Below are 25,526 nucleotides of genomic sequence, written 5' to 3' on the forward strand. Positions count from 1 at the left end.
ATGATCTGGGTTATGATTCCATACACATCACTGCCCTCCAAAAACTCAAATAGTCACAATTCATCTGTGAGTCTACAGAACCCCTGTCAGCAGGGTATTTGATCATAATGGGGGAGTAATGATGAACCTGATCCTGCCTCTTCCAACAGGGTAGCAATCAGGAATGGGAAATCTTCCTGGACCCACATACTAAACGAAGAATGAATCATAGATTTTCCTGGTCAATATACCTCATTGTCACACCAGGCAAAGGACAACAAGAGCATTTAGGATCCACTTTTTAAATTTGCTTCTCCAAAATTCTGACAGATACAGTACACAATATTGAAAACAAGAAATACCTGATACTTCCTCAAATACAACATGCACTCGGAAACAAGAGAACAACTGCTTTCTGATTTCCAGCCCCTTGCCTGTCACTGGTACAACCGAGACACAACAGAAGCAAGGGTGAACACTTGAGAGAATGTATTAACTTTCTGTATCCACTACCACCTTCTCAAAGGCAAGCAGAAATGGGCAACAAACATTGGCCTTGCCAGCCATGCCCAGATCCCATGAAAGAATAAAGGAAATGTATTCATGATACTGTCATTCTAATAGAGTGGGAATGAGACAAAGCTAGTTACATACGCTTGCGAATGTGCAGTCTCATAGCGTTCAAACGAGTGAGTAAGATCATGTTTGTTGATCATGTAGCACTGTGTACATAGATCGTAGTCAAAACAGACTTGGCATTTCCATCGCATTCCCATGATCCCATGCTTCTTGCAGCAATCACAGATTATGTTGGGATGGCGCACACCTAAAAGCAGAGCAGAAAAATCATCATTACATGGCACCTTATTGAACATCTTCTGAAAATCTATCTACAAAATCGATTAGAATCCTTGACCTGTTAACATTATCAAAGCCCCAGTTCACTGAAATCTTAGGGTAATGCTGCAAAAGTATTTAAAGCACGTTAATCTGATCAAAAAGCAGAGTATTGCTGGTGTCGAAGATCTGAAATCAAAACAGAAAATGCTGGAAACACTCAGCAGTTCAGGCAGCGTCTATGGAGAGAGAAACAATGGTGACCTGTCATCAGGATTGGCACAGTTAGAGATGCAAAAGGTCTTCAGCAAGGAGTGGGCGTGGTAGACGGTCCGTGATAGACAGGCGAGATTGAATGACAAGGGTGTTAGTTTTATACGGGCCAACACCCTGTTCCCACAGCTCCTCTCCAGCAATCCTTACACTCCCTCACTCCACACCGTCTAAGTGTCCAAACACTCCTTCCAAGTGAAGCAGCGATTTACATGTTCATTTCTTTTAATTTCAGCTATGGTAGTTGCTGCTTACAGTGCAGTCTCCCTCCACTGTGGAGGCCAAACACAGACTGGGTAGTCACAATGTGCAACACCAACGTTCAGACAACATTCAAACGTAACCCGGAGTTTTCAGTGGCCTGTTGTTTTAACTCTCCACCTCACTCTCACACAGATCTTTGTCCTTGTGAAGGACTGTTCCAGTGAAGCTCAACACGAGGTTGAGGAACTGTCCCTCTTTTGATTAGGTACTCTACAGCCTTCTGGACACAACACTAATAATTTCAGATGGTAAAGCCATTTGCTTTTGCTATTCTGTGTGTGTTTTGGTTTCTCTTTTTTTGCTTTCAGATAGCAGCACACCTATCCTCATCACACTTTCTTCTTATCCTCATCACCATTCCCTTCAGCCCTGGAAGACTAACTTTCCCACCATTCAATCTCTCCTGTCTTCCACCCAATCACAAATCTTCCTTTTGTCCTTGTTTCCCCTCCCCCCACCCCGCCCCGTCCCCGCTTAAAACCTATAACATCACTATCTTTTCCCAGTTCTGATGAAGGCTTATCGACCCAAAACACTAACTCTGTTTCCCTCTCTCCGCAGGGATCACCTGCCCTGCTGAGTATTTCCAGCATTTTGTGTTTTTATACCTGTCAATCTTACTTGCTCTCAGGATTGGAGCTGCATCCTACAGGCCTGCGACAACAATCACTGCTAAAAAAAATACTGGGCAACAATGCCTTCAGCTCCTTCTTCTAAATTGTTAAGGTATATTGTGAAAAGCTGTGGTCCCAGTACTGACCTGAGGCACATCACTAATTACCAGCTATAATCCTGAAAAACATCCCTTTATCCCCACTCTCTGCCTTCTGCCAGTCAACCAATCCTCTATTCATGCCAGGATCCTACCCTTAATACCATGGGCTCTTAACTTATTTAACAGTCTCCTATGCGGCACCTTGTCAAAGACCTTCTGGAAATCTAAATAAATCACATCCACCGGTTCTCCTTTATCTAACTTCCTTGTTACTTTCTCAAAGAACCCCAATAGATTTGTCTGACATAACCACCCCTTGATGAAGCCGTGCTGACTCAGTTCTATTTTATCATGCACTTCCAAGTACTCTGCAATCTCATCTTTAATAATGGATTCTAAAATCTTGCCAATGACCGAAGTCAGGCTAATCAGTCTATAATTTCCTGTCTGCTGCCTGCCCCTCTTCTTAACAGCAGTGTTACATTGTCTACTTTCCAGTCCTCTGGTACTGTCCCTGCTTCCAATGATTCCTGAAAGATCACCACGAATGCCTCCACAATTTCCTCAGCTACCTCTTTTAGAACCCTGGGGTGTAGTCCATCCGGTCCAGGTGACTTATCCATCTTCAGACTTTTCAGTTTCCCCAGAACCTTCTCCTTAGTAATGGCCACTACACTCACCTGTGCCCCCTGATTCTCCTGGAGCTCTGGCATCCCACTGGTTTCTTCCACCGTGAAGGCTGATTTAAAGTAACTATTCAGTTCTTCTGCCATTGCTTTGTTTCCTATTACTTCTCCAGCCTCATTTGAGTGGTCCAGTGGCTATTTTTGCCTCTCTCTTACCTCATATTGAAAAAAATTCTTCCTATCTTCTTTTATATTACTAGCTCGCTTACACTCATTTCATCTTCTTCCCCCTTATTGCTATTTTAGTTGTCCCCTACTCGCTTTTAAAGGCTTTCCAATCCTTTGGCTTCCCACTAATCCTTGCCATTCTATGCTTTTTATTTGCTTTTATGCTGTCCTTGACATCCCTCATCAGCCATGGATGCCTCGTCCCCCCCTTAGGATGAATTTCTCTTGTGCCTCCTGAATCACCCCAAATACTTCTGCCATTGCTGTTCCACCGTCTTCCCTGGTAGGCTCCCTTTCCAAATCAACTCTGGCCAGCTCTTCCTTCATGTCTTTGTAGTTACCTTTATTTAATTGTGATACCGTTACATCTGATTCCAGCTTCTCCCTCTCAAACTGCAGGGTAAATTCTATCATATTGTGGTCACTGCTCCCTAAGGGTTCCTTCACCTTAAGTTCTCTAATCAATTCTGCCTCCTTACACATCACCAAATCCAGATTTGCCCGTTCCCTTGTAGGATCTGTCACAAGCTGCTCCAAAAAAAACTCTTATAAATTCCTTTTCTTGTGATCCACTACCTACCTGATTTTCCCAGTCCACCTGCATATTGAAGTCCCCCACGATTATTGTAATACTGCCTTTTTTTTAATGTCTTTTCGATCTCCTGATTTATTTTCTGCCCCACATCCTAACTACTGCTAGGGCACCTGTACATAACTCCCATCAGGGTCTTTTTACCTTTGCGATTCCTCAAGTCTACCCACAGAGATTCTATGCCTTCTGATTCTTTTTCACTTCTTGCTATCAATTTAACTTCATTCCTTACTGACAATGCAACCATGTTTCTTATATTTAGATTTTACCCGTTTCCATCTTTCTGGCTCCTCCATGTTTGAATCACTCCAATTGGTTTTCCCGCCTTGCCACAATGCCAAAACGGCTCTGATCAAAGCTACAAATGACATCTTGTGTGACTGTGACAAAGATAAACTTTCCTCTTTGTCCTTCTCAATATCATTCATCACACCATCCTCCTCCACCACTGTCCTGCTGGGCAGGATCACTGTCTCCTGGTTCCATTTTTATCTATCCAATTGTACCAGAGAATCACTTGCAATGACCTCTCTTCCTGCACCGTTATCTCTGGCATTCCCCCAAAGGTCAGTCCGTGGCCCCTCTATTTCTGATTTACATGCTGCTCATTGACAATGTCATCAAAGACATGGGCATTAGCTTTTCCGCGTGTACACCCAGCTCTACTGGGATAAAGGGGTTATAGGTCTGAATAACGCCGAATCAACTACGAATCCAAAGTGGCAGCAGACACTCTCCAGTACCCGGTGGGAAAATCCATAGATGAACCAATAAAGAGGATCTGCAGCAAAGTCAAACAGATCATAGACAGCCTGTGGCCCTGACGATATTCCAGCTGGGACCTTCAAAACTGCTAGAATTGTTTTCACAAGAGATGTCTCCCCTCATCTGCAACTTGCATAAACATGTCATTTACAACTACTTTCAAGGAGGAAGATCGGTCACGTTGTGGAAATTATATTGAATCACAGAATCCTACAGTGCAGGAGGCCATTTGGCTCATCAAGTCTGCACCAACCACAATTCCACCCAGGCCCTGAGCCCATAAACCCATGCATTTATCTTAGCTAGTCTGCCTGACACCAAGGGGCAATTTAGTATGGCCAATCTACCCAACGCGCACATCTTTGGATTGTGGGAGCAAACCAGAGCACCTGGAAGAAATCCACACAGACACAGGGAGGACATACAAACACCACACAGACAGGTGACACAAGCTGGGAACTGAGCCAGGTCTCTGGTGCTGTGAGGCAGCAGTATTAATCACTGTTCCACTGTGAGTGAAATATGAGCTATTTCACTCATGTCCATAGCAGGGAAAATCCTGATACACATCATGCATTCTCCTGATATTACCCATTCCCTGTGGCTGAGGAAAGCATTCCACAGAAAGTGTGGCTTCAGATCTTTCAGGGGAACCTCTGCTGTCAGGCAAATCCAAGAACATCACCAGGATCTCTTCATTGGATTCATCAACCTGACTGAAGCATTTGACTCAGTAGATCATGCGCCAAAGATTTGTACGTACAACATCATCACAATTCTGCAATTGCTTCGTGGTGATATGACTGCAACTGACTACAGTAGGAAATGAAGCAGATACCTTCACAATCCAGACTGGTATAATATTATTTACATCTACCGGACAGTAGTATTAACTTCAAAGACCAACTACCCCACTGTTATCAATAGTAAATACCGTCTTAGAAACTTTACCTTCAGTCTCCTGAACACTGTGCCTCTCACCCCAACCTTGCTGCTTCCCTCTCCAGAATCCTCACTGTGAATGAGGGCTCCGGAAATGAATGATGGGAATAACTGCAAACCGGAAAGGCAGCAAGATAAAGTCAAGGAGTAGCAGAGGCTGAAAATCAGAAGTGGGAGGGCTGGCAAGTGGCAGAGGGTGCAAAGCAGTAAGTCAGCAATGGGTCAGGCAATGGCAGAGGCTGCAAACTGGAGGGTTGGCAGCCAGAGAGGGGGTGGACAAGCAGCACAGGCCACTCCAAATGGCAATCAGGTCACATGGCCACCTGGCAGGAAAGAATCAAAACTCCTGACGCAAAACATGTGCGTGTGCGACCAATAATGGGTAAAGCCTGTTTCTGGTTGGCAGGTTTGAGGTGCAACATTGCTGAATGCAACTCAGACTTTCAATTTTAGGCTGGTTTGAAGGTAGCACTGGCACAAACTGGTACAAAAACATGCCGCCTGAAGATACAGCTGGACATGCAGAGCTCTGACTCCAGCATTCAGACTTAGAATCTGGGAATCATAGAATCCCCACAGTGCAGGAGGCCATTCGGCCCATCGAGTCTGCACCAACCACAAATCTCACACAGACCCTATCCCCATACCCCCTTGCATTTCCCTGAGCTAGCTCCCCTAACACTAAGGGGCAATTTGGCATGGCCACTCCGCTTAACCTGCGCATCTTTGGATTGTGGGAGCAAACTGGAGCACCCAGAGGAAACCCAAGCAGACATGGGGAGAACATGCAGACTCCATACAGACAACGACCCAAGCCGGGAAGTGAACCTGGGTTCCTGGTGCTATGAAGCAGCAGTGCTAACCTGTGTCCCATCCCTCACACCAGTGTTCCCAAAACATGTGTTCAACAAACAAAATGGCATAAATTATACAGCTGCAACCCATGGTTATGGAAGACAAACTGAGAGTCCCCAGAAAGGGTTTGTGCAGACCCAGCTTTCGGCACAGACACAGCAGAATGTTTAAATTACTTAGCTGGTCTGTGTTTTTTTTAAACACTTTGTACAGTAAAAAAAAATGGCAAGTGATTAAAGTCCCAGTTGCTTAAAATAGCTTTAAGTATCGGGTGCACTTGCAGTTCTGACTCAAATGTTAATCTGAGGCGAAACTCAACAGGTGCCAGAGTGCAGAGGACAGGGAAGGTTGCAAATGATGTTGCCTTCTGATGCTAAGTCCTGTGATAGTTTTGCAGTCAGGTTAACAGCAGAGCCCAGAATGGTATTAATATTTCACAACCTCATTTGCCTTCTTCTGACACGAGTAAGTCATTTAAAAAAAAACACTTGTGGAAACATTAACCAGCAATCGAGGGGGCACACGGTTTATTAAAATGTTCATGCAGTGCCAACATCTTACCAAGAATGTGTATATTTCCACTGTGAGCTCTAATAGAAGCATGTCCCAGTACGAACTCAAACATAGATCAAGGGAAATGGCAGGCAATACAATCAGACCTCCAGGAAAGAGAGTTCAGCGAGTTCAAGGAGCAAACAGTGCATGTAACAGACTGAGTAACAGCACAAAACCTAAACTCGCCCACACTGTACAGATTTGACTCAAACAGGATACTGAACAGGATGGCACATCACTGCCCATCTGCATTGCTGGATTCCAATCTTTATTTTTGCATCACAGAATCTAACCATCTGTTAGAATAATACCACAGTATTATTTGCACTCATTTCCTCCAATTCTCTAATATTAATTATGCTGCCTTTTACTAAAGGTAGAAAATTACTGCACTTTGATTCGGAGGGTTTATTACCCAAAAAAACCTGATCAGGAGGAACGTGAGTAACTTCATGAATGTCGATCTCGGTAACTAGAGTAAAATCAGGTACATAAAGGGTGGCACATCGGTTAGCGCCGCTACCTCACAGCACCAGGGACCCAGGTTCAACTTCGGCCTCGGGTCACAGTCTGTGTGGAGTTTGCATGTTTCCCCACGTATGCTTGGGTTTCCTCCCAAACTCCAATGATGTGCGAGGCTACCTCGCTAAATATTTTTAAGACGCGGGTTGATGGGTTTTTGATAAGAGAGGGGATTAAGGGTTATGGGGAGAGGGCGGGAATGTGGAACTGAGCCACGACAGATCAGCCATGATCTTATTGAATGGCGGGGCAGGCTCGAAGGGCTAGATGGCCTACTCCTGCTCCGATTTCTTATGTTCTTATGTTCTTATATTGATCGGGGGATTAGCAGGGTAATTCTGTGGGGTTACAGGAATGGGGCCTGGGTGGGATTGTGGTCGGTGCAGATGCGACAGACCGAATGGCCTTCTTCTGCACTGTAGGGATTCTATGAATACTGTTTCATAATCTAGTTTACAGTTATTGACCCAGAATGGTTTGGGCTCATGGGTGTGTTCCTTGTGCCTGAATGATGAGAATTTAAACTCCCCAGATATCTTGGCATGAGGCCAGTTGGCGAAGTACAGATCAAGACCAGCTCACTACCAGTTCACAGCTGCTGTCAGGAATGAACCCATGGCTTGGATCCGGGATCAGAGCCAGTCATCAGGAGGGTGGTGGGAGTGGAACTGTTGGGTAGGAGGGAGAAAAGAGAGAGCAGCAATTGATTTCTTCAACAAGGGAAGCACTTCTCCCAGTTCCACGTTCAAGTAAATTATTTACCATTTTGGTTGAGCTTAGCAGGTGATGCCTCCACCCGTTCAAGTGCAACCAGTCAGGGCAAAATTAGTCTTGTAAGAGAGGAGGCTGATGACAGGCATTAAGCCCTTGACTTGCCAATACAAATGTCCTAATGCCCATTTCAGATATGGTTAAAGGGCACATATTCTTATTTCCTTACCCAATATAGTAGGTGATGAGTTTCCAGGTATACCTGTACAGACAATTTGTACCTTAGATATTGATGTTCATACTGAAAAACTAGGGAACGAATTCTCAACAATTTTCACTGCTTGCAGATATTAATCTGTCTACACTAGATAGCAAAAGAGCAAGCTTTTATATTTAAAAAATGTTCACATTGAGACAGACTGTTAACTAATGCTGTAAAAATTTATCATTTGCAATTAAAAATAACGAAATTAAATCAATATCAGTTTCCTAGTCCGTAGCTTGTTAATCATACACATACATTTAAATATTAGATCACAGTCGAGCCATTAATAATTAAATCTAACTCAATGACCGGGGGATCCACAGGCTCAGGCAGTGATTGGTTTTCTGTCCCTACACTGAACCAATTTCAGTGGCGCGTTGGAAATACTAGGATGGGACCAATCTGATCAGATTTTCCTTCCTTTCATGCACCCTCCCTCCTCACCCAAAACAAAAAATTAGGTTGCCCATTATGGTGGTTACAAATAACAGATTACTGTACTCCCCTGCATGTAGCTTTCTGAGTATCAAGAGGCTCCCTAACAGCTCTGAGTTTATCTAACAAACAGCTGAATCAGGTATGATTCCTGGTCTGTGCTAAGTCCACAACAAAAGTATCAGAATTTGCCTCAGCATTCTTGGTCAATGCAAACCAGTCATTCTCTTAAACTCTTGAATTGACCACTGCTGGAAGTAAAATATTGGGATGGCAGACAAAGACTGGACTGAGCTTTACTGCTATGTGTCTTGCAGTCGAAGAGGCTGCCTTCAGGAGAAGAGGAGAGAGAGAAAATTCTCACACCAAAAGCATTGTGATGATTTCAAAGGAATCGTGATTACTTTTATTCAAACCAGTAAAACCTTCAGGGAGGCTTTGCAAAGAGCCCATAATGCTCCAACACAAATAATTCAGCTGTAAAGAGATCAGTATCTAATCACTGGGTGCAGGTCTATTTTAAGATTAAGTTAACAAATTAGTTCTTAGGAAAATCATTGTGCAAACTGAGAATGGCATTGTTAGATGGCAAGGCAAAAGGAAAGCTTTGTTTGACAGGACTAAATTCTCATCAAGAAGTTTTCAGTTTTTAAAATTAATTTTACAGGATGTGGGCATCGCTAGCTAGACCAGCAATTATTGCCCATCCCTTATTGCCCTTTCAGAATGTGGTGGTGAATTGTCTTCTTGAACCCGCTGCAGTCCCTGGGGTGTAGGTGCACCCACAGTGCTGTTAGAAAGCAAATTCCAGGATTTTGACTCATTCACAGCAAAGCAAAGCAATGGTGATATATTTCCAAGGTGTGGAGATGCCAGCGTTGGACTGCAGTAAACATTCAGTTTGTGAACTGAAGTCCCACTCGCTTGACAAAGGAGCAGCAAACACTCCAAAAGCTCGTGGCTTTTGCCACCAAATAAACCTGTTGGACTTTAACCTGGTGTTGTGAGACTTCTTATTGATATATTTCCAAGTCAGGTTAGTGAGTGACTTAGAGGGGAACTTGCAGGTCGTGGCGTTCCCCATGTATCGGCTGCTGCCTTTGACAAGAATGAAAATTAAAAATCGACATCACAATTGCTATCGGATTATATTAAAGGAAAAAAGAATTCGCATTTATGAGAACATAAGAAATAGGAGGAGTAGGCCATCTAGGCCTTCGAGCCTGCCCCGCCATTCAAAGAGATTATGGTAGATCTGTCGTGGATCAGTTCCACATTCCCGCCCTCTCCCCATAACCCTTAATCCCCTTGCCTATCAGAAACCTATCAACCCGCGTCTTAAATATATTTAGCGAGGCAGCCTCCACCACTTCAACGGGCAGAGAATTCCAGAGATTCACCACCCTTTGAGTGAAGGAGTTCCTCCTCAACTCCATTCTAAACCACCCCCCCTTTATCCTGAGGCTGTGCCCTCTAGTCCTACTGTCCTTTCTGAGCGGGAAGAGTCTCTCCACCTCTATCCTATCCATCCCATTCATCATCTTATACATCTCAATGAGATCTCCCCTCATTCTTCTAAACTCTAACGAGTACAAGCCTAGTTTATTCAGCCTCTCCTCATAGCTCAACCCCCTCAACTCCGCTATCAGCCTAGTAAACCTCCTCTGCACTCCCTCCAAGGCCAAAATATCCTTGCGTAAGTGCGGTGACCAAAACTGCACACAGTACTCCAGCTGCAGCCTCACCAGTGCACTGTACAGTTGCAGCAAGACCTCCCTACTTTTATATTCAATCCCCCTCGCTATGAAGGCCAGCATCCCATTTGCCTTCCTGACCACCTGCTGCACCTGCAAGCTGGGTTTTTGCAACTCATGCACAAGGACCCCGAGGTCCCTCTGCACCGTCGCATGCTGCAGTTTTTCGCCATGTAAGTAATAGTCCTTCCTACCATTATTCCTAACAAAGTGGACAACTTCACACTTGCCAACATTAAATTCCATTTGCCAGTTCCTGGCCCATTCGCCCAGCCTATCTAGATCCTTCTGCAGATTTTCCATACCCTCCGCGCAATTTGCCGTTCCACCAATCTTGGCGTCATCAGCACTTTTGTAGCACTTTTCACAACATCCCAATGTATTATACAGCCAATGAAGTCATAGAATTTGTTCAAGACTGAGTTGAAAAGATTTTTGATAGACAAGGGACTCGAGGATTAGAGGGGCAGACACCGACAGACCACAACCAGATCAGCTGTGATCTTATTCAATGGCAGAGCAGGCCTGAAGAACTGAATGGCCTACTCTTGCTCACAAGTTCCTTGTTTTAAAGTATAGTCACTGCTGTAATGTACAAAACACAGCAGCCAATTTGCCCACACCAAGCTCCCACAGACAGCCATGAGTAATGAGTAGATTATCTGCTTTTTATGTTGATCGAAGAACAAACACCAGTGTTGACATGGGGGATAACTTCCCTGCTCTTCTCTAAAATAATGGCACCAGATCTGTTACACTGACTTGAGTGTTAGTCGATTTGATTTATTGTCACATGTCTTAGTATACAGTGACAAGTATTGTTTCTAGTATGCAATATAGACAAAGCATACAATACATAGAGTAAATGGGGAGAAGAAAAGGATAGGGTGTAGTACAGTGTTACAGACATAGCTAGGGTGTAGAGAAAGATCAGCTTAATATATGATAGATCCATTCAAAAGTCTGATGGCAGCAGGGAAGAAGCTGTTGAATCGGTGACCTCAGACTTTCGTATCTTTTTCCTGATGGAAGAAGGTGGGAGAGAGAATGTCTGAGGTGCATGATGGGCACAAAGTAACTTGGAAAGTTTCAAAAATATAGATTGGACCCATGATTTTACGTTTTCCTTTAATACAAAAGCAGTCTTAGTAGAACCACTTATTAATCTCACTTAAGAGATCACACAATGGTTTGTGAGCAAAGGCATTATAATACTGGGTGCTTATCTCAAGCTTAGATGGAGACAGAGAAAAAGACCATTATTACCCTGCATCTATGGGGCCTTGTGGCACAGCGATGGTGCCAAAGTGGTAATACTATTGCAACTGGTCCAGAAAAAACCCTGTGCTGTATCTTCCCTGGAGGAAGATGGGAAGAAGTCTCACAACACCAGGTTAAAGTCCAACCGGTTTATTTGTAGCAAACACCACTAGCTTTCAGAACTGGCTGTTCCTTCATCACATGACCTCAGACTTTTGCATCTTTTTTCTGATGGAAGATGGTGGAAGAGAGAATGTCCAGGGTGCATGGGGCTCCTTAATTATGCCGGCTGCTTTGCCAAGGCAGCAGGAAGTGTAGACAGAGTCAATGAATGGGAGGCTGGTTTGCATGATGGATTGGGCTACATTCATGATCCCCTGTAGTTGCAGGGCAGGAGCCATACCAAGCTGTGATACAACCAGAAAGAATGCTTTCTATGGTGCATCTGTAGGAGTTGGGGTTTCAGTTTAACATCTGAAGGGCAGCACAGTGGCACAGTGGTTAGCACTGCTGCCTCTCAGCGCCAGGGACCCGGGTTCAATCACTGGCTTGGGTTACTGTCCGTGCGGAGTTTGCACGTTCTCCCTGTGAATGCATGGGTTTCCTCCGGTGTTCCAGATTCGTCCCACAGTCCAAAGATGTGCATGTTAAGTGGATTGGCCATGTTAAATTGCTTTGTTGGAGAGTCCGTGTGGATAAGATAGTCCAAATGACCTCCTTCTGCACTGTAGGGATTCTATAATTCTATCTTATCTGAAAGACATTGACAGTGTATAGGAGCAGGAGTGAACCATGTTGTTGCTGCATGAGCCCGTTTTCTCTCCTTCAGTACATTGGAGCATCAATCTAAAATTTGTGGCCTTCACCAGTGAAAACTAACATTTTTGTTTCCAACAGCCAACAGTCTAATTATTTTACTACCTTTCATCATACACGATTGTTTTTATGATAGAATAAGGTGCAGGGAATGACATTTATTACACAGTTCAGCTTCTCAGGAGAACTTCCCCCTGGTGATATTTCAGTCCATCACCAGGGACCTGGAGCTGCACCACTGGACACTGGCACAAAACATTACAAAAAACTGCACTGAATCTACCCGGTTCTGCCTGAACTGAGTAACAGGGTGCATTTACAACCAGTCGAATGACAGTGTACTGGAGAAGCAACACATCTCACTACTTTACAACAAAACTAAAGAGAATGCCAACATTATCACTTCACCTTATCTATTAGAATGAGAATTAGGCGAGAAAATGTTTGAAAGATAGGGAGATTCACCTTGATGGAAAAAGCACAGCAGAAAAAAAAACTTTGACAGGATGGAAAATTACAATCGGGAAGTTATGCTACAGTTGTAAAGGGCGTTGGTCACACTACATCTGGAATTCCGAGTACAGTTTTGGAGTTTTCACTGGACTTTTAATTCCAGGCTCACGTGAAATAATAATTGATAGTGATCTTTGCCCTCGATCTCTTTCTTTTTCTCTATTACTGTGTGAATGTACAATTCAGAGGAGGTTAGTACGCTAAAATTGATTCGGGGTAATCCACTTCCACAATGGGAGAAGCCCACTGAAACAAATCGGTGGGCTTTGGTAAAGAAGTTCAGAATTTTTGGTAGAAAGCAGTGCAGATGAGGGCCAGGCAATTGAACCCTGGGCAGAGCGCGATTTTGCTGGTGGAAATGGCAGGCTCTGTTTCAGCTAGACAGAGGAACGTTACTGGTTCCACCAGCTTGTGGGCAGGAGGGGAAATCACAGGATGTAACTCCCACTTCTCCCCCTTGGTTTGGATGAAAGATGTACATTCCTGGTCTGGATTTTTGAGAAGATTAATGTTTCCATTAATGAGTTTCACAGCCCATTTTTCCTCGCAGATATATCATCTCCACTGGCCAGAGCTTTGTCTTAGAAATATAAAAGGATCTTTGTGCATTTCTTTGGAATTTGATTTCTGCTGCCATAAAGGGCATTCAACCTCTTCAGAGATAATGAAATTCTTGCTGTTTTTGGAAAGCTAAAAAGTCCTTTTGAGTCGTAGCCAGTCAGGCTTTAGTCAGTGTTAAAGCCTTAGTCTTTTTTAAAAAAAATCTTATAAAATAGCCAGGATGATTTCATGTTTTCTGGGCATAACAATACATTCTTTATTAGTACAATGGTAGATGAAATATTCTACAAACCCCTAACAACCTTTTCTGTTAAATTCCCTTCCAATGCCTAAAAGAGTGATTAGGATTATTCAACTTTGAAGTATATTCCCTGTGAGTCACTGTTTGCCAATTCCTGCAAATCTGTGCCAGGCCCATAGAGTATATATTTATTTTTCAAAGTTGTGTTTATCTTTTATGATTTAAGCCACTTTTCCATCCAAATGTCAGCCACCACAACTTAATCCAAGAAAAACTTGCACTGTTCTTCGGAATATGCTATCGACTCACATGTGCACATAAATAGGATGGGCTGCTACTTGTGTAATAGAATCAAATAATGTACTCTTGGAAAGTAGCCAGGCTGGAAATGCATGAGCGGATGCAGTGAATTAGCGTATGTGGGTCAGTGCCTTGCACAATGCCGAGAAGAGCCTTTATCACTTCCCAAAAACAAATACTGAACCATGCATTAGAGATACTGTATTGAAAAATCTTGATTTAAATATTAAACATCACATGCACACAAGCTCTGATAAATAGTTAGCAGGAACTCTTCAAAAGTCAGGCCCCATTACCAGGAATTATAACAATCACTCTCCACATCACAGTTATTGGGATTTATTAATTTGATTCCTCATTTACATTTTAATTAAGCTGTAAATTGCCTGAATTATTCAAGATACATCACAGAGCTCAGGTACAGCCTCAGCCACATTTACCAATCTGAGCTAAATATTTAAGTGACTATCTTTGATTTTAAATAATGGAAAACAGTTTGCTTATCAAAAAGGTGATTGTTGCCAACTTTCCAGTGTTTCAAAATGCTGGTTGTGAACTGAGATGAGGAGTTGGCCATTGTGAGTTGCATGTTCCAATTCTGTACATGTAGATGAAGAGGTCTGTAGCCTCAAAAAAAATCTAACGGAACAGCAGTGCATTTATGATTATTAGTAAGAACATTTGTTACTGTCAGACTGAATCCAGGATTCTGAAAATTAATATGTGCTCCATTTCATTATCAGGATCTGTAATAAAGATTTCGTGAAAATCAGTCATTCAGCCGATCTCATCTTATGAAGCTCTGTCAGTGACACAATGGAAGATTAACCATAATATGACTTGCTCACAGGCATGGCAAAATAGCAAGGAATCAGAGCCTTACAGTCAGAAGAGGCCCTTCAGCCCATTGAGTCTGCACTGACACTTTAGAAACACCTAGAATTCCTACCTAATCCCATCTACCAGCATTCTGCAGAATCTCCTCTGCACCCCCTCCAGTGTAATCACATCCTTCCGATAATATGGCGACCAGAACTGCACACAGCACTCCAGCTGTGGCATCACCAAACTTTCACATAACTATGGCATGACTTCCCTGTTTTTGTCATACTGTTCATTGAATACTTCCTTGTCAAATTACTCCTTTCAAAGTATATCACCTCTCACTTTTCAGGATTAAATTCCATCTGCCATTTATCTGCCCATTTGACCATTCTGTCTCTATCCTCTTGAAGTGCAAGACACTCCGCCTTACTGTTAACCACCTGGCCAATCTTTGTGCCATGTTAAGAAAGGTTTAGATAAGTTCGATAAATAAAAACTGTTTCCATTAGCTAATGGTACAAAGTCTAGGGGACACAGATTCTGAGCAAGAGGTGCAGGATGGTGTGTAAGAAAGAGCATTTTTACATAGCGAGTGGTAATGATTTGGAATTCATTGCCCACGAAGGTTGTGGAGGAGCCAATGAACGTAAAAGGAAATTGGATGGGCACTCGGAAATTAAGTTACAAGCTAAGGATTATAGAGCAGAGAATGGGACTGATTCGTTGCTCTAGGGAGAGTACCAAATGGTACTCCTACGTCACTAGACTTTAACACAGTCATCAAATCTCCAATTACCTTTTATTGAAAGATTGTATGTCACACTAAACCAGTCATTTTTCAAATCATAACTCCTAGCTTTCTCCAGAATTAACTCCAAACTCATTAGTTTATTTAACTCTCATTTAGAATCCTTTCAATTTCATTCCACATTATAAACCTGAGTTGGCTTTGCAGTATATTCAGAACCCAGAAATCCTGTCCCTCCCTCTATGACATTCAATCCATTTTAAATCAGAAGAATTGCTCTGAGACTTTACCATACCATCCAATTTTCCATCAAGTACTTATCCAAATCCCTCTTGAATTTGCTGGTACAATCAGCCTTCACAGGCAATCCATTCCATTAGAAAGTAATTCAATCTAAATGATCTTTTCAAACCTCCTCGGAAGTTTAAACCCCCTATCAATTTCCCATCAGGGTTGCTTTAGAGAAATCCTCTATCCATGTTTTGAACATTCTTTCCATGGCAGAATTTTTTTTCTGGAAGTTTCCAGTATTACCCTACAGAGGTGAAACCTGATCAAATGGGTAAATCTGTAAAATCCCCTTGATTCTATTGAAGGGAATTGTGTGACATTACGAATGACGTATCGGCCACAATCTCACCTCAGTCAGAAGGTTGTGAGCTCAGGGTCCATTCCAGGGAGTTGAACACAAAAATCAAGGCAACCTTCTAATGCTGCAGTGCACTGCCCGAGGCAGTGCCTTTTGGATGAGATGTGATGAGACATCTGCCCTCTCAGGTGGCTGGTACTTCCAGGTATGATGGGAGCTTGCAATGTGCAAAATTAACTACTGTATTTCCACAACTTCAAAATGTACTTTTCTGTTGTAAAGGCACTTTGGAACATCGAGGTTATGAAAGATACCATATAAATTCAAATCTTCCTTTATAAAGACCTTGTAATGATCATTTGTCAACTTGCTTACATTTTTTTCCCCCTCAAAGCTCTGCAATGTCCTGAAATAGGAGCATTAAAAAAAAATACTGCACAAGGATACTCAGAGTAGGATGTGACTGCAAGGATCAAAGCATCCAGTCAATTTCCAGCATCAGAAATCCTAACTGTCCCAGAAACTTGGACAGTATAACCCAGCACAGCAGATTTTATTTGTTCACTTTCTGTAGTGAACCAAATAGTTGTTTCTTGAAATGTTTTCTGGGTCATTTTGCTTCTTACAAAAATGTTGCCTGCTTATCCTGTGGGACTGCTGGTTACTTCAGAGTTAGAGGTGAGTTAATGTTTCACTCCAGGCAGCCATTTTTCCAACTCTGGCAATCTTGGTTCTATTTTAGATCTGTTTGGAGCAACAATGGGCCGAATGGCCTCTTTCTGCACTGTAGGGATTCTATGATTCTATCTACACATTGATTAATGTCTCTTTTCTTAAGGTCCACTCATTCTCTCAGAACAAAATAGCAGCATAAAGGAGACACAGCTTTAGGTGAACTTCTGCCCATAAACCAGGATTTCCCACCATCAGTGACATTCACTGTGTTCCACTTTGCTTCTCTGTTGTTTGAATCAATATTCAAACTATACAGGTGGCTTCCTCAGGGAGCACACATCAAACAGTCTTTCATAGATTGATGTGATTTATCAGCAAATTGCGCATTCTACCTTTTCTCTTTGATTTTTCCCATCTTCATTTTTTTAAAACTTTCACAGCTACACTTCTTAATTTTCTCTTCAACATCTTTATTCTCTCCTCTCTTTCCCTCCTGCAATTCCATCCTAGTCTCATTTTGCATTCTTAAAGTTGGTTTGATATCGTTCTTGTGCCATTGGGTCTCAGGGCATAACTCTACATCCAGCAGAAAGTGTAATCTCAGCACACTCAATGACACAACACAAGTAAGAAGTCTGACAACACCAGGTTGGACTTAAACCTGGTGTTGTCAGACTTCTTACTGTGTTTACCCCAGTCCAACGCCGGCATCTCCACATTACGACACGTACACAGGCACACACAGCAATTCAATGGAAATGGCATCACACATCAATACTTTGTGCACTCTGTAAACTGTCATATCTAGTCTGTGTAGGCACACTATAAAACCATTGGATATATGAACAGAAAAAGGCCATTTGGCCCACCGGGTCTGCTCTGCTATTCAATCATGGCTGATATGATTCTCATTCCCATTCTCCTGCCTTCTCTCCATAACACTTGATCCCCTTATTGATCAAGGGCCTATCTTAAAATCACTCAATGACCTGGCCTCCACAGCCCTCTATACCAGGATCCATTCACAGCAAGTTCACATGGAGACTGGCTGCTTTATTCAAATGTAAATACAGGATGGTGACATAGGTCCTGCAGTAGTAAATCACTGTTAAATCACTATTTTCTAAAAGAAATACAAGGTCCAATTCTCTGACAGACCTCACCATGAGACAAAAATTGAAAGTCTGCACCACAAGGCTGATCTAGTGGTGATAACAATGCAGCAATGAAGTTGGTCAAGTCTCAAGAGGACAGCAACTGGAAATGACAGTTGCATAAAATAGTCCTGATAACTCCATAACAAGCAGAATAATTACCTCCACCAATGAATGTCAGTGGAGGTGATGTTCGTAGCCATGGCAATCTGCTTGCAAGCAATATATCTCAGTAACAAACGGATGGATTTAATAAGAGTTGGTAGACAAATAAGATATGGGCCAAGGAAGAACTGATTAGTTTCTGGAGAAGCTGCAGATTTAGATTTGAAATCTGGATTTTTAAGGATTCATTAACATTGGGAGATGGAGCAAATAGATCTTTTTTGAGAACGTTGTAGGTTGTTTTATTTAGAATTGATTGTTTTACAATTGTGGATTGTCTTAAATGATATAATGTAATTTCTTGCAGCTCTCAAAACATGACCAGAATTTTCAGAGCAGATTGTTGGATGTGGATTGGCCTAAACACTCCTCAGTGAGGCAGAAGCTCTTCACAAAAATAATAATTTTTTTCAGCTTTGTGGTTAGAACATCAGCCAGGCAGAGTAGTGCCTCGAGGAAGAGCCTCATTATTGCAATAACATTAAGTTAACACAGCAACGCAAGGTACGTCAGCTACTGAGTGCCCATTTTACATGTTATTATGCATCTGCAAATTTCAGAGGGCAGTCCTGCCCTATTTCTGTTGGCAGTCAAAAAAAACAAAGTATCCAAAGAGCTCCCCGTTTTATTCTTCATCACGAAAGCACTGTTAACTCTCCCAGATGCATAAAGGCCAAGATCACAACCACTGCCATAGAGGATTCTATGGTGACAGGGGGCAATATTGCAGCATTGCCCATCAGACAAACGAGAACAGTTGTCAATGGGATGAATGGTTCTTCAGTAGCTGTGTGTGAAGGCCATAGTAAATCTTGCAAAGCACTATTTTATTGTTTGAATACATTTCTAACCTAAAATAATTGCAAACTTTTGTCCTTTCACCATTAAAAAGAATCAGCAATGTTCAATGCTCAATTCTGTTAGCTTTTCTGACCTTTCAGATGACTTGACAAGGTGAAGTGAACTTTAACTCTGCAATTCTCAGAAAGCTTCAACTCTATAAACTGCAACTTCAGTCAACCTCATAACTAAAGAAGTATTGAAATGACATGGTAACCCTCCTTGGCTGCAATTTGACAGATACATTACTTCATATTTTGCACCCAAAGTGAGGGGTTCGCTTTCCATTTCAGGCAAATAGACCAAAGGTTTCACTTCTATTCACGGCATCTCTTACATAAAAAGAATTTACTATAAACTTACTCTAATTCACAAGTTGCCAGGTTCAGATCATTTCTGTTGAACAATTAAAACGGTTTTGTCTGGAAATTTATGCTGTACCTGAGAAGTACTATTGTATTACATACTGATTCATCTGATGATCAGCATTTTAACAGTAGCCTCAGCACATGACAAATCAATAGAATAACTATGATCCCAACCTGTTGGTGAGACCAACATCAAAGTCTTATTGAATACAGCATTACCTTTACATGAAAATCACCAAAAAAAAACTGGGTGAGATTGCTTTATTCACTATTTGATACAGCATGTTGGAGAAGGCACCAAGATTAATATAGATTAGCCAATATTAATTTGATATAGATATAACTTTGACTTTAGTGACTGTTTTTCTTGAAACAGTCCTAACTACAACAGCTGAATTTTAACACTTGTTCTTGCTGACAATTCATCTTGTGGTAACAAGGTATTAGCTCCACCATTATCTGCTCCACCATTCATAAGAACATAAGAAATAGGAGCAGGAGTAGGCCATCTGGCCCTTCGAGCCTGCCCCGCCATTCAATAAGATCATGGCTGATCTGTCGTGGCTCAGTTCCACTTTCCCGACCTCTCCCCATAACCCTTAATCAGTAAGTGATTTCTGTACGAGGGTCCTGGACCCAAACCCCAAGGTATGTTATGAAGCAGACTAAACCCCAACAAGTTTTCTATTTTGGTATAAATGTGAGGAAAAGATACTTCGCTCCAGGAGTAATTCTATTGACAAATGAGGGACCTTTTATCAAAATAAGCATAATTTAAAAATGAAACTGCTTAACTTTTACCAGTTGAACAATAATTTTAAAAAAGGTAAACAATTCCAATTTCTAAGTTATCATTATTTCAGTTCCAAATATTAAAAGTCCTCTTAGAATCAAATACCACTTTAAATACAATCCACAAACCCAAGCATACTTGCTATAAATTGTTAACAGCCTTGAAGCTTTCAGAACAGCTTGCAAACTTCTGTCTCTAAACAACCACAGCCAGAAACTGAACAGAAAGCAGTTTCTCTCTGCTACGTGTAGCTCCTCCCATTAGCCACAGAATCACATGACCCTACAAGTCTGATCAAACACCCCAGCTTCCATCCACTTAATTTAAAAGAAACACAGGGGGCCTTTCCTTTTGTAAAGGAGAGTCCATTAGCCCTCTCCTACGTAATCACTACACAGCTAAAATGAGTAATTATCCTGCTTTCCCAGCATCTGAGCTGTATTCCTTCTGGATATTTCAACTGCCTGCAAAAAAAAGCTGAATCTTAAAACCATCCCCTTCAACATAAAATATATCAATAGCACAGTACCATTACATTTTAAACTATGGAATTTTTAATTATTTTACAGGGTGTGGGCAGTGACAAGACCAGCATGTGGTGCCCATCCACTTATACCCTTGAACTGAGCGGTAATTAAGTGTCAGCACATTGCTGTGGAATCACGTGTGGGCGAGACAAAGTTAAAGACAATAGGTTTCCTTCCCTACAGAGCATTAGTGAACCAGGTGTTTTTTATGACAATCAAATACAATCGTCATGGTCACCATTACTAAAACTAAGTTGATATTCCCAGATTTTATTAACAGAATTTAAATTCCATCAGCTGTTGTGGTAGGATTTGAACCCATGTCCCCAGGGCATTAACCTGACTTACTGGATGACTGAACCAATGACATTACCACCACTCCACTGTTATCCTTATATATCCTTGAAAATATATATTTATATTTAACACAACTAATATGTTTGATTGCCTGTCTTTTTGCAGATGGTTATTACATAGGTGATAACTGAATGTGTTTGAAACGTGGCAAACCATGTAATATTAACTAGATATAAGGCTATGTAATTCCAGATTTTCATTTTCTATTCATCGGGAACAAACATTTATTAATCAGTCACATAAAAAGAGTGACTCTAATCAAAAACCTAACATAACTTATTTTTAAATGTTCTGAAGATGTGCATTTTCATATTTTCAGAAATACAAAATTTGTTTATTCCTTTTATTGGCAATTTGACAGGACATCTCATTGCGGAGAGCTGGCCAACACTTTGTCTCTCACATCCCACAATAAATGCACTTCCTTAAGCTGACTCACACTAATTTCTGCTATTCTCAGATGTGGGGATGGAACGATGAGAGAGGAAAGGGGACACAAAAGATGCAGGGCTGACTATTAAGTCAAAGAGAAGTTGATGACCAAACATGTGAGGAACTACTAACTTACCAATCTGTGCGTTGTCATAGAGAAGCAGATCATAAGCTCCCTGGTAACCCGTTCGATAGTTTGTTCTGGTGCCACAGTCCCACTGCACCACCACAGTTTTATCTGGTGTTGTAGTGCTGCCTTGGCGGCCAATCTCAACCACTGTACCGACATGTCCTTCCCCATCATCCTGGTTCCCCCATTTCCAGTCCACGCCACGTACGATACGCATACCCACTTCCATGGTTGCAAGTTGGTGACTGGTGATTTTTCAGTCCGTCAGAACAATAAATGCAATGCTGTCTGTAATGACAAAAGATGCCTCAAAGAAACCCTGGGCTCCTAGAACACCTGAGAAAAAAAAGACAAAGCCATCAATTAAATATTCTTCAATTCAGAATTAATGTATTGTGTTCTAAATATAAACTCTCTTAGCTGCAAAACGTAAATCACAACAATTTACAGAGCTTCTATTGAACTGCATAGGATTTATGTATAACTTTGCATACACACTAGATTTTCAAAGAAAATACAATATTAGAAACTGCTTTTCATCATTCTTCAAAGCTTGGCAGATCCACGAATCCTCTGCGAATTGGACAAGGGAAGGAACTGCTTCACAAACACAATTTCAATCATCACTAAGACTATAAAAAGTAAAATGCCTTCTCTAACCTACAATGCTGCTTTTTTAATAAATAAAAAGGTCAAGCCAACTCAAAGGGGCCCTCTGGGTATGACTCTAGTGCTTATTCTAACTTTTTAATCCAAATTGCAAATATTAAAATGTTATGCAGTGGAAGCACCATTATTCACCAAAATACCAGGATCCTGTCTGATGATCAGTGGAAATTGAGATCAAAGGTTGCCCATTGATTTTCTTGCTATTTACTGCAGCAACATTCCGGACAAAGCAATAAAAGTAGAAAGGTAATATACTGTTGTTTTATTTACCCAAAAAGGTCTGTGCGAACCAGAAAACCTATAATTAAGGCAATGCTGTCACTCAACACTGATGCTGAGAGCATTCATCCACATAGCAGGGCATGTAATAGAGTTTCCACTTCTGTCAATTTAGAGCAAAGGTCTTTGCAACTTCAATAATTTAGCTCAGCAGCTATGGGGCAAAATGCAAGTAGCCATCACTCTCAATCACACAGCAAGCTTCTAATCTCCAAGAGCTATCCGGAGAACCTTCTCACTGGAAGGAAGGGGGATGCATTCATTCCTTTTAAATCAGCAGCTGAATCCTTGGGGAATCGCCAGCAGTCCATCACAGAACAATATCGACAGAAGTACGGAAACAGCTCATCAGTCATCCTCAAAGAACTTTATAGCCAAAGTAGTACAAGGAAGTGTCGTCATTGTTGTAGTGTAGGAAAACTGACACCAGTTGCTCACCAACAGCAATGTGATAATAACCACAATCTGTATTTGCATTGTTGATTGCAAAGGGATGATTTGGCACTTGCCAGGCATGAGAAAAATGTTGCTGAAAATATTTGAAATTAAATTGCAACTACGAACTTCATGAGATACCCCAATTAAAACTAAACCTCATCTCTATTTGCATTTTATTAGAATTTCCAACTCCCATTTTTCATTTTCATTAGTACATCAAACAACTCCTGATCACAGCATGAAAGAGAGTTACTGGAACAGCAAGAACTAGAACAAAGTGCATTAGCTATGATGCAGAAACAAATAAGGTACCCCAACTAATTCAATAACAAAGCAAATCTTATGAATCCTTCGGGCAGCATGGTAGCACAGTGGTTAGCACTGCTGCTTCACAGCTCCAGGGACTTGCGTTCAATTCCTGGCTTGGGTCACTGTGTGTGGAGTTTGCACATTCTCCTTGTGTCTGCATGGGTTTCCTGTCACAGTCCAAAGTTGTGTGGGTTAGGTTGATTGGCCATACAAAAATTGCCCCTTAGTGTCCTGAGATGTGTAGGTTAGAGGGATTAGTGGTTAAAATATGTAGGGATATGCGGGTAGGGCCTGGGTGGGATTCTGGTCGGTGCAGACTTGATGGGCCAAACGGCCTCTTTCTGTACTGTAGGGTTCTATGATTTAATTTAGGCCACATCCCTCACTTTGCCATTTTTCTCTTAATACCTTTGTGTTCGAGTGACTCACCCAAGAAGCTCCAAAGGATGTATTGCCTATTCCCTTCTACTCAAAACAAGACTTCAGCATTTCCATTTTGAGAACGCCTAGACTGTCATAACAGCCATGGTCGATGCTGTCTATTTTTCCCCACTCACTGTAGGCAGTTAAACCCATGGACAAGTGCTTCACGGCAAAATCTGCCAAGCCATACTCACATCAATAAATTGCATTCTGCACAGAAGTCAGCAATGGAAATCATATTCCCTCAAGCATGCAAAAGACAAATGATGCACTTAAGCAGAGACTTTTATGGCATTAATCTTCATTAGTTGAATGTGGAGTCAGGAGAAATATAAATATTGTACCCAAGCCCACAATAAAACAATTAAACTGTTGCTCATGACCACAGGTGTTCCTCTTTTGAATTCCTTGCTTAGGGCCCACATGTAAAATCCAAATATAATTACACACATCGCTCTGCAAACATTTCATAAGCGAAGTATAGACAGTCATGTCTCACGCAACAAACCTCAATGTGAGGAGGCAAATGACAAGAATAAAAACAGAAAATCCAACCGATAAACTATTGAATCAGTAACACAAAACATTAACTTCATTTCCCTCCCCACATGTCCAGCCTAATCTGCTGATTATTTACAGCATGTTCTGTTTATTCCAGATTTCCAGCATTTTGTTTCTGACCAACATTAAATTTGGTTTACATTGGGTTTTGCCAATTGTGTCACGTACAGAAGTTGGGAAGTTATGTTACATAAGAACATAAGAAGTAGGAGCAGGAGTAGGCCATCTAGCCCTTCGAGCCTGCCCCGCCGTTCAATAAGATCATGGCTGATCTGTCGTGGCTCAGTTCCACATTCCCGCCCTCTCCCCATAACCCTTAATCCCCTCTCTTATCAAAAACCCATCAACCTGCGTCTTAAAAATATTTAGCGAGGCAGCCTCCACCACTTCAACGGGCAGAGAATTCCAGAGATTCACCACCCTTTGAGTGAAGAAGTTCCTCCTCAACTCCGTTCTAAACCGCCCCCCCTTACCCTGAGGCTGTGCCCCCTAGTCCTACTGTCCTGAGTGGAAAGAGCCTCTCCACCTCTATCCTATCCATCCCATTCAACATCTTATACGTCTCAATAAGATCTCCCCTCATTCTTCTAAACTCTAACGAGTACAAACCTAGTTTATTCAGCCTCTCCTCATAGTTCAACCTCCCCAACTCCGGAATCAGCCTAGTAAACCTCCTCTGCACTCCCTCCAAGGCCAAAATATCCTTGCGTAAGTACGGCGACCAAAACTGCACACAGTACTCCAGCTGCGGCCTCACCAGTGCCCTATACAGCTGTAGCAAGACCTCCCTACTTATAAATTCAAGCCCCCTCGCTATGAAGGCCAGCATCCCATTTGCCTTCCTGACCTCCTGCTGCACCTGCAGGCTGGGTTTTTGCGACTCATGCACACGGACCCCGAGGTCCCTCTGCACCATCGCATGCTGCAGTTTTTTGCCACGTAAGTAATAGTCCTTCCTACCATTATTCCTACCAAAGTGGACAACCTCACATTTGCCAACATTAAATTCCATTTGCCAGTTCCTGGCCCATTCGCCCAGCCTATCTAGATCCTTCTGCAGACTCTCCACACCCTCCACACAATTTGCCGTTCCACCAATCTTGGTGTCATCAGCAAATTTCGACACCATACACTCGGTTCCCTCCTCCAGATCATCTATATAAATGGTAAAAAGCTGAGGCCCCAGCACCGACCCCTGGGGCACTCCACTAGTCACCAACCGCCAATCCGAAAAG

At 42.0% G+C, this 25,526-nt stretch overlaps 1 protein-coding gene across 4 annotated transcripts in view; it reads right to left on the reverse strand.

Moving 5' to 3' along the window:
• The window catches only part of mib2 (MIB E3 ubiquitin protein ligase 2), a 241,273-nt gene that overhangs the window by 139,036 nt on the left and 76,711 nt on the right, over positions 1–25,526 (reverse strand). For all 4 annotated transcript variants that reach the window (XM_080214947.1, XM_080214950.1, XM_080214948.1 and 1 more), the window contains exons 2-3: positions 21,619–21,948; positions 634–805 (exon numbers count right to left, since the gene is read on the reverse strand). In XM_080214947.1, the coding sequence (XP_080071073.1) occupies positions 634–805; positions 21,619–21,841 (395 nt within the window). In that variant the 5' untranslated portion in view covers positions 21,842–21,948. The remainder of the gene's footprint in view (positions 1–633; positions 806–21,618; positions 21,949–25,526) is intronic.

The sequence above is a fragment of the Carcharhinus amblyrhynchos genome, chromosome 30, assembly GCF_965287045.1.
Source record: "Carcharhinus amblyrhynchos chromosome 30, sCarAmb.v2.hapA, whole genome shotgun sequence".
NCBI classification, from domain to species: Eukaryota; Metazoa; Chordata; class Chondrichthyes; order Carcharhiniformes; family Carcharhinidae; genus Carcharhinus; species Carcharhinus amblyrhynchos.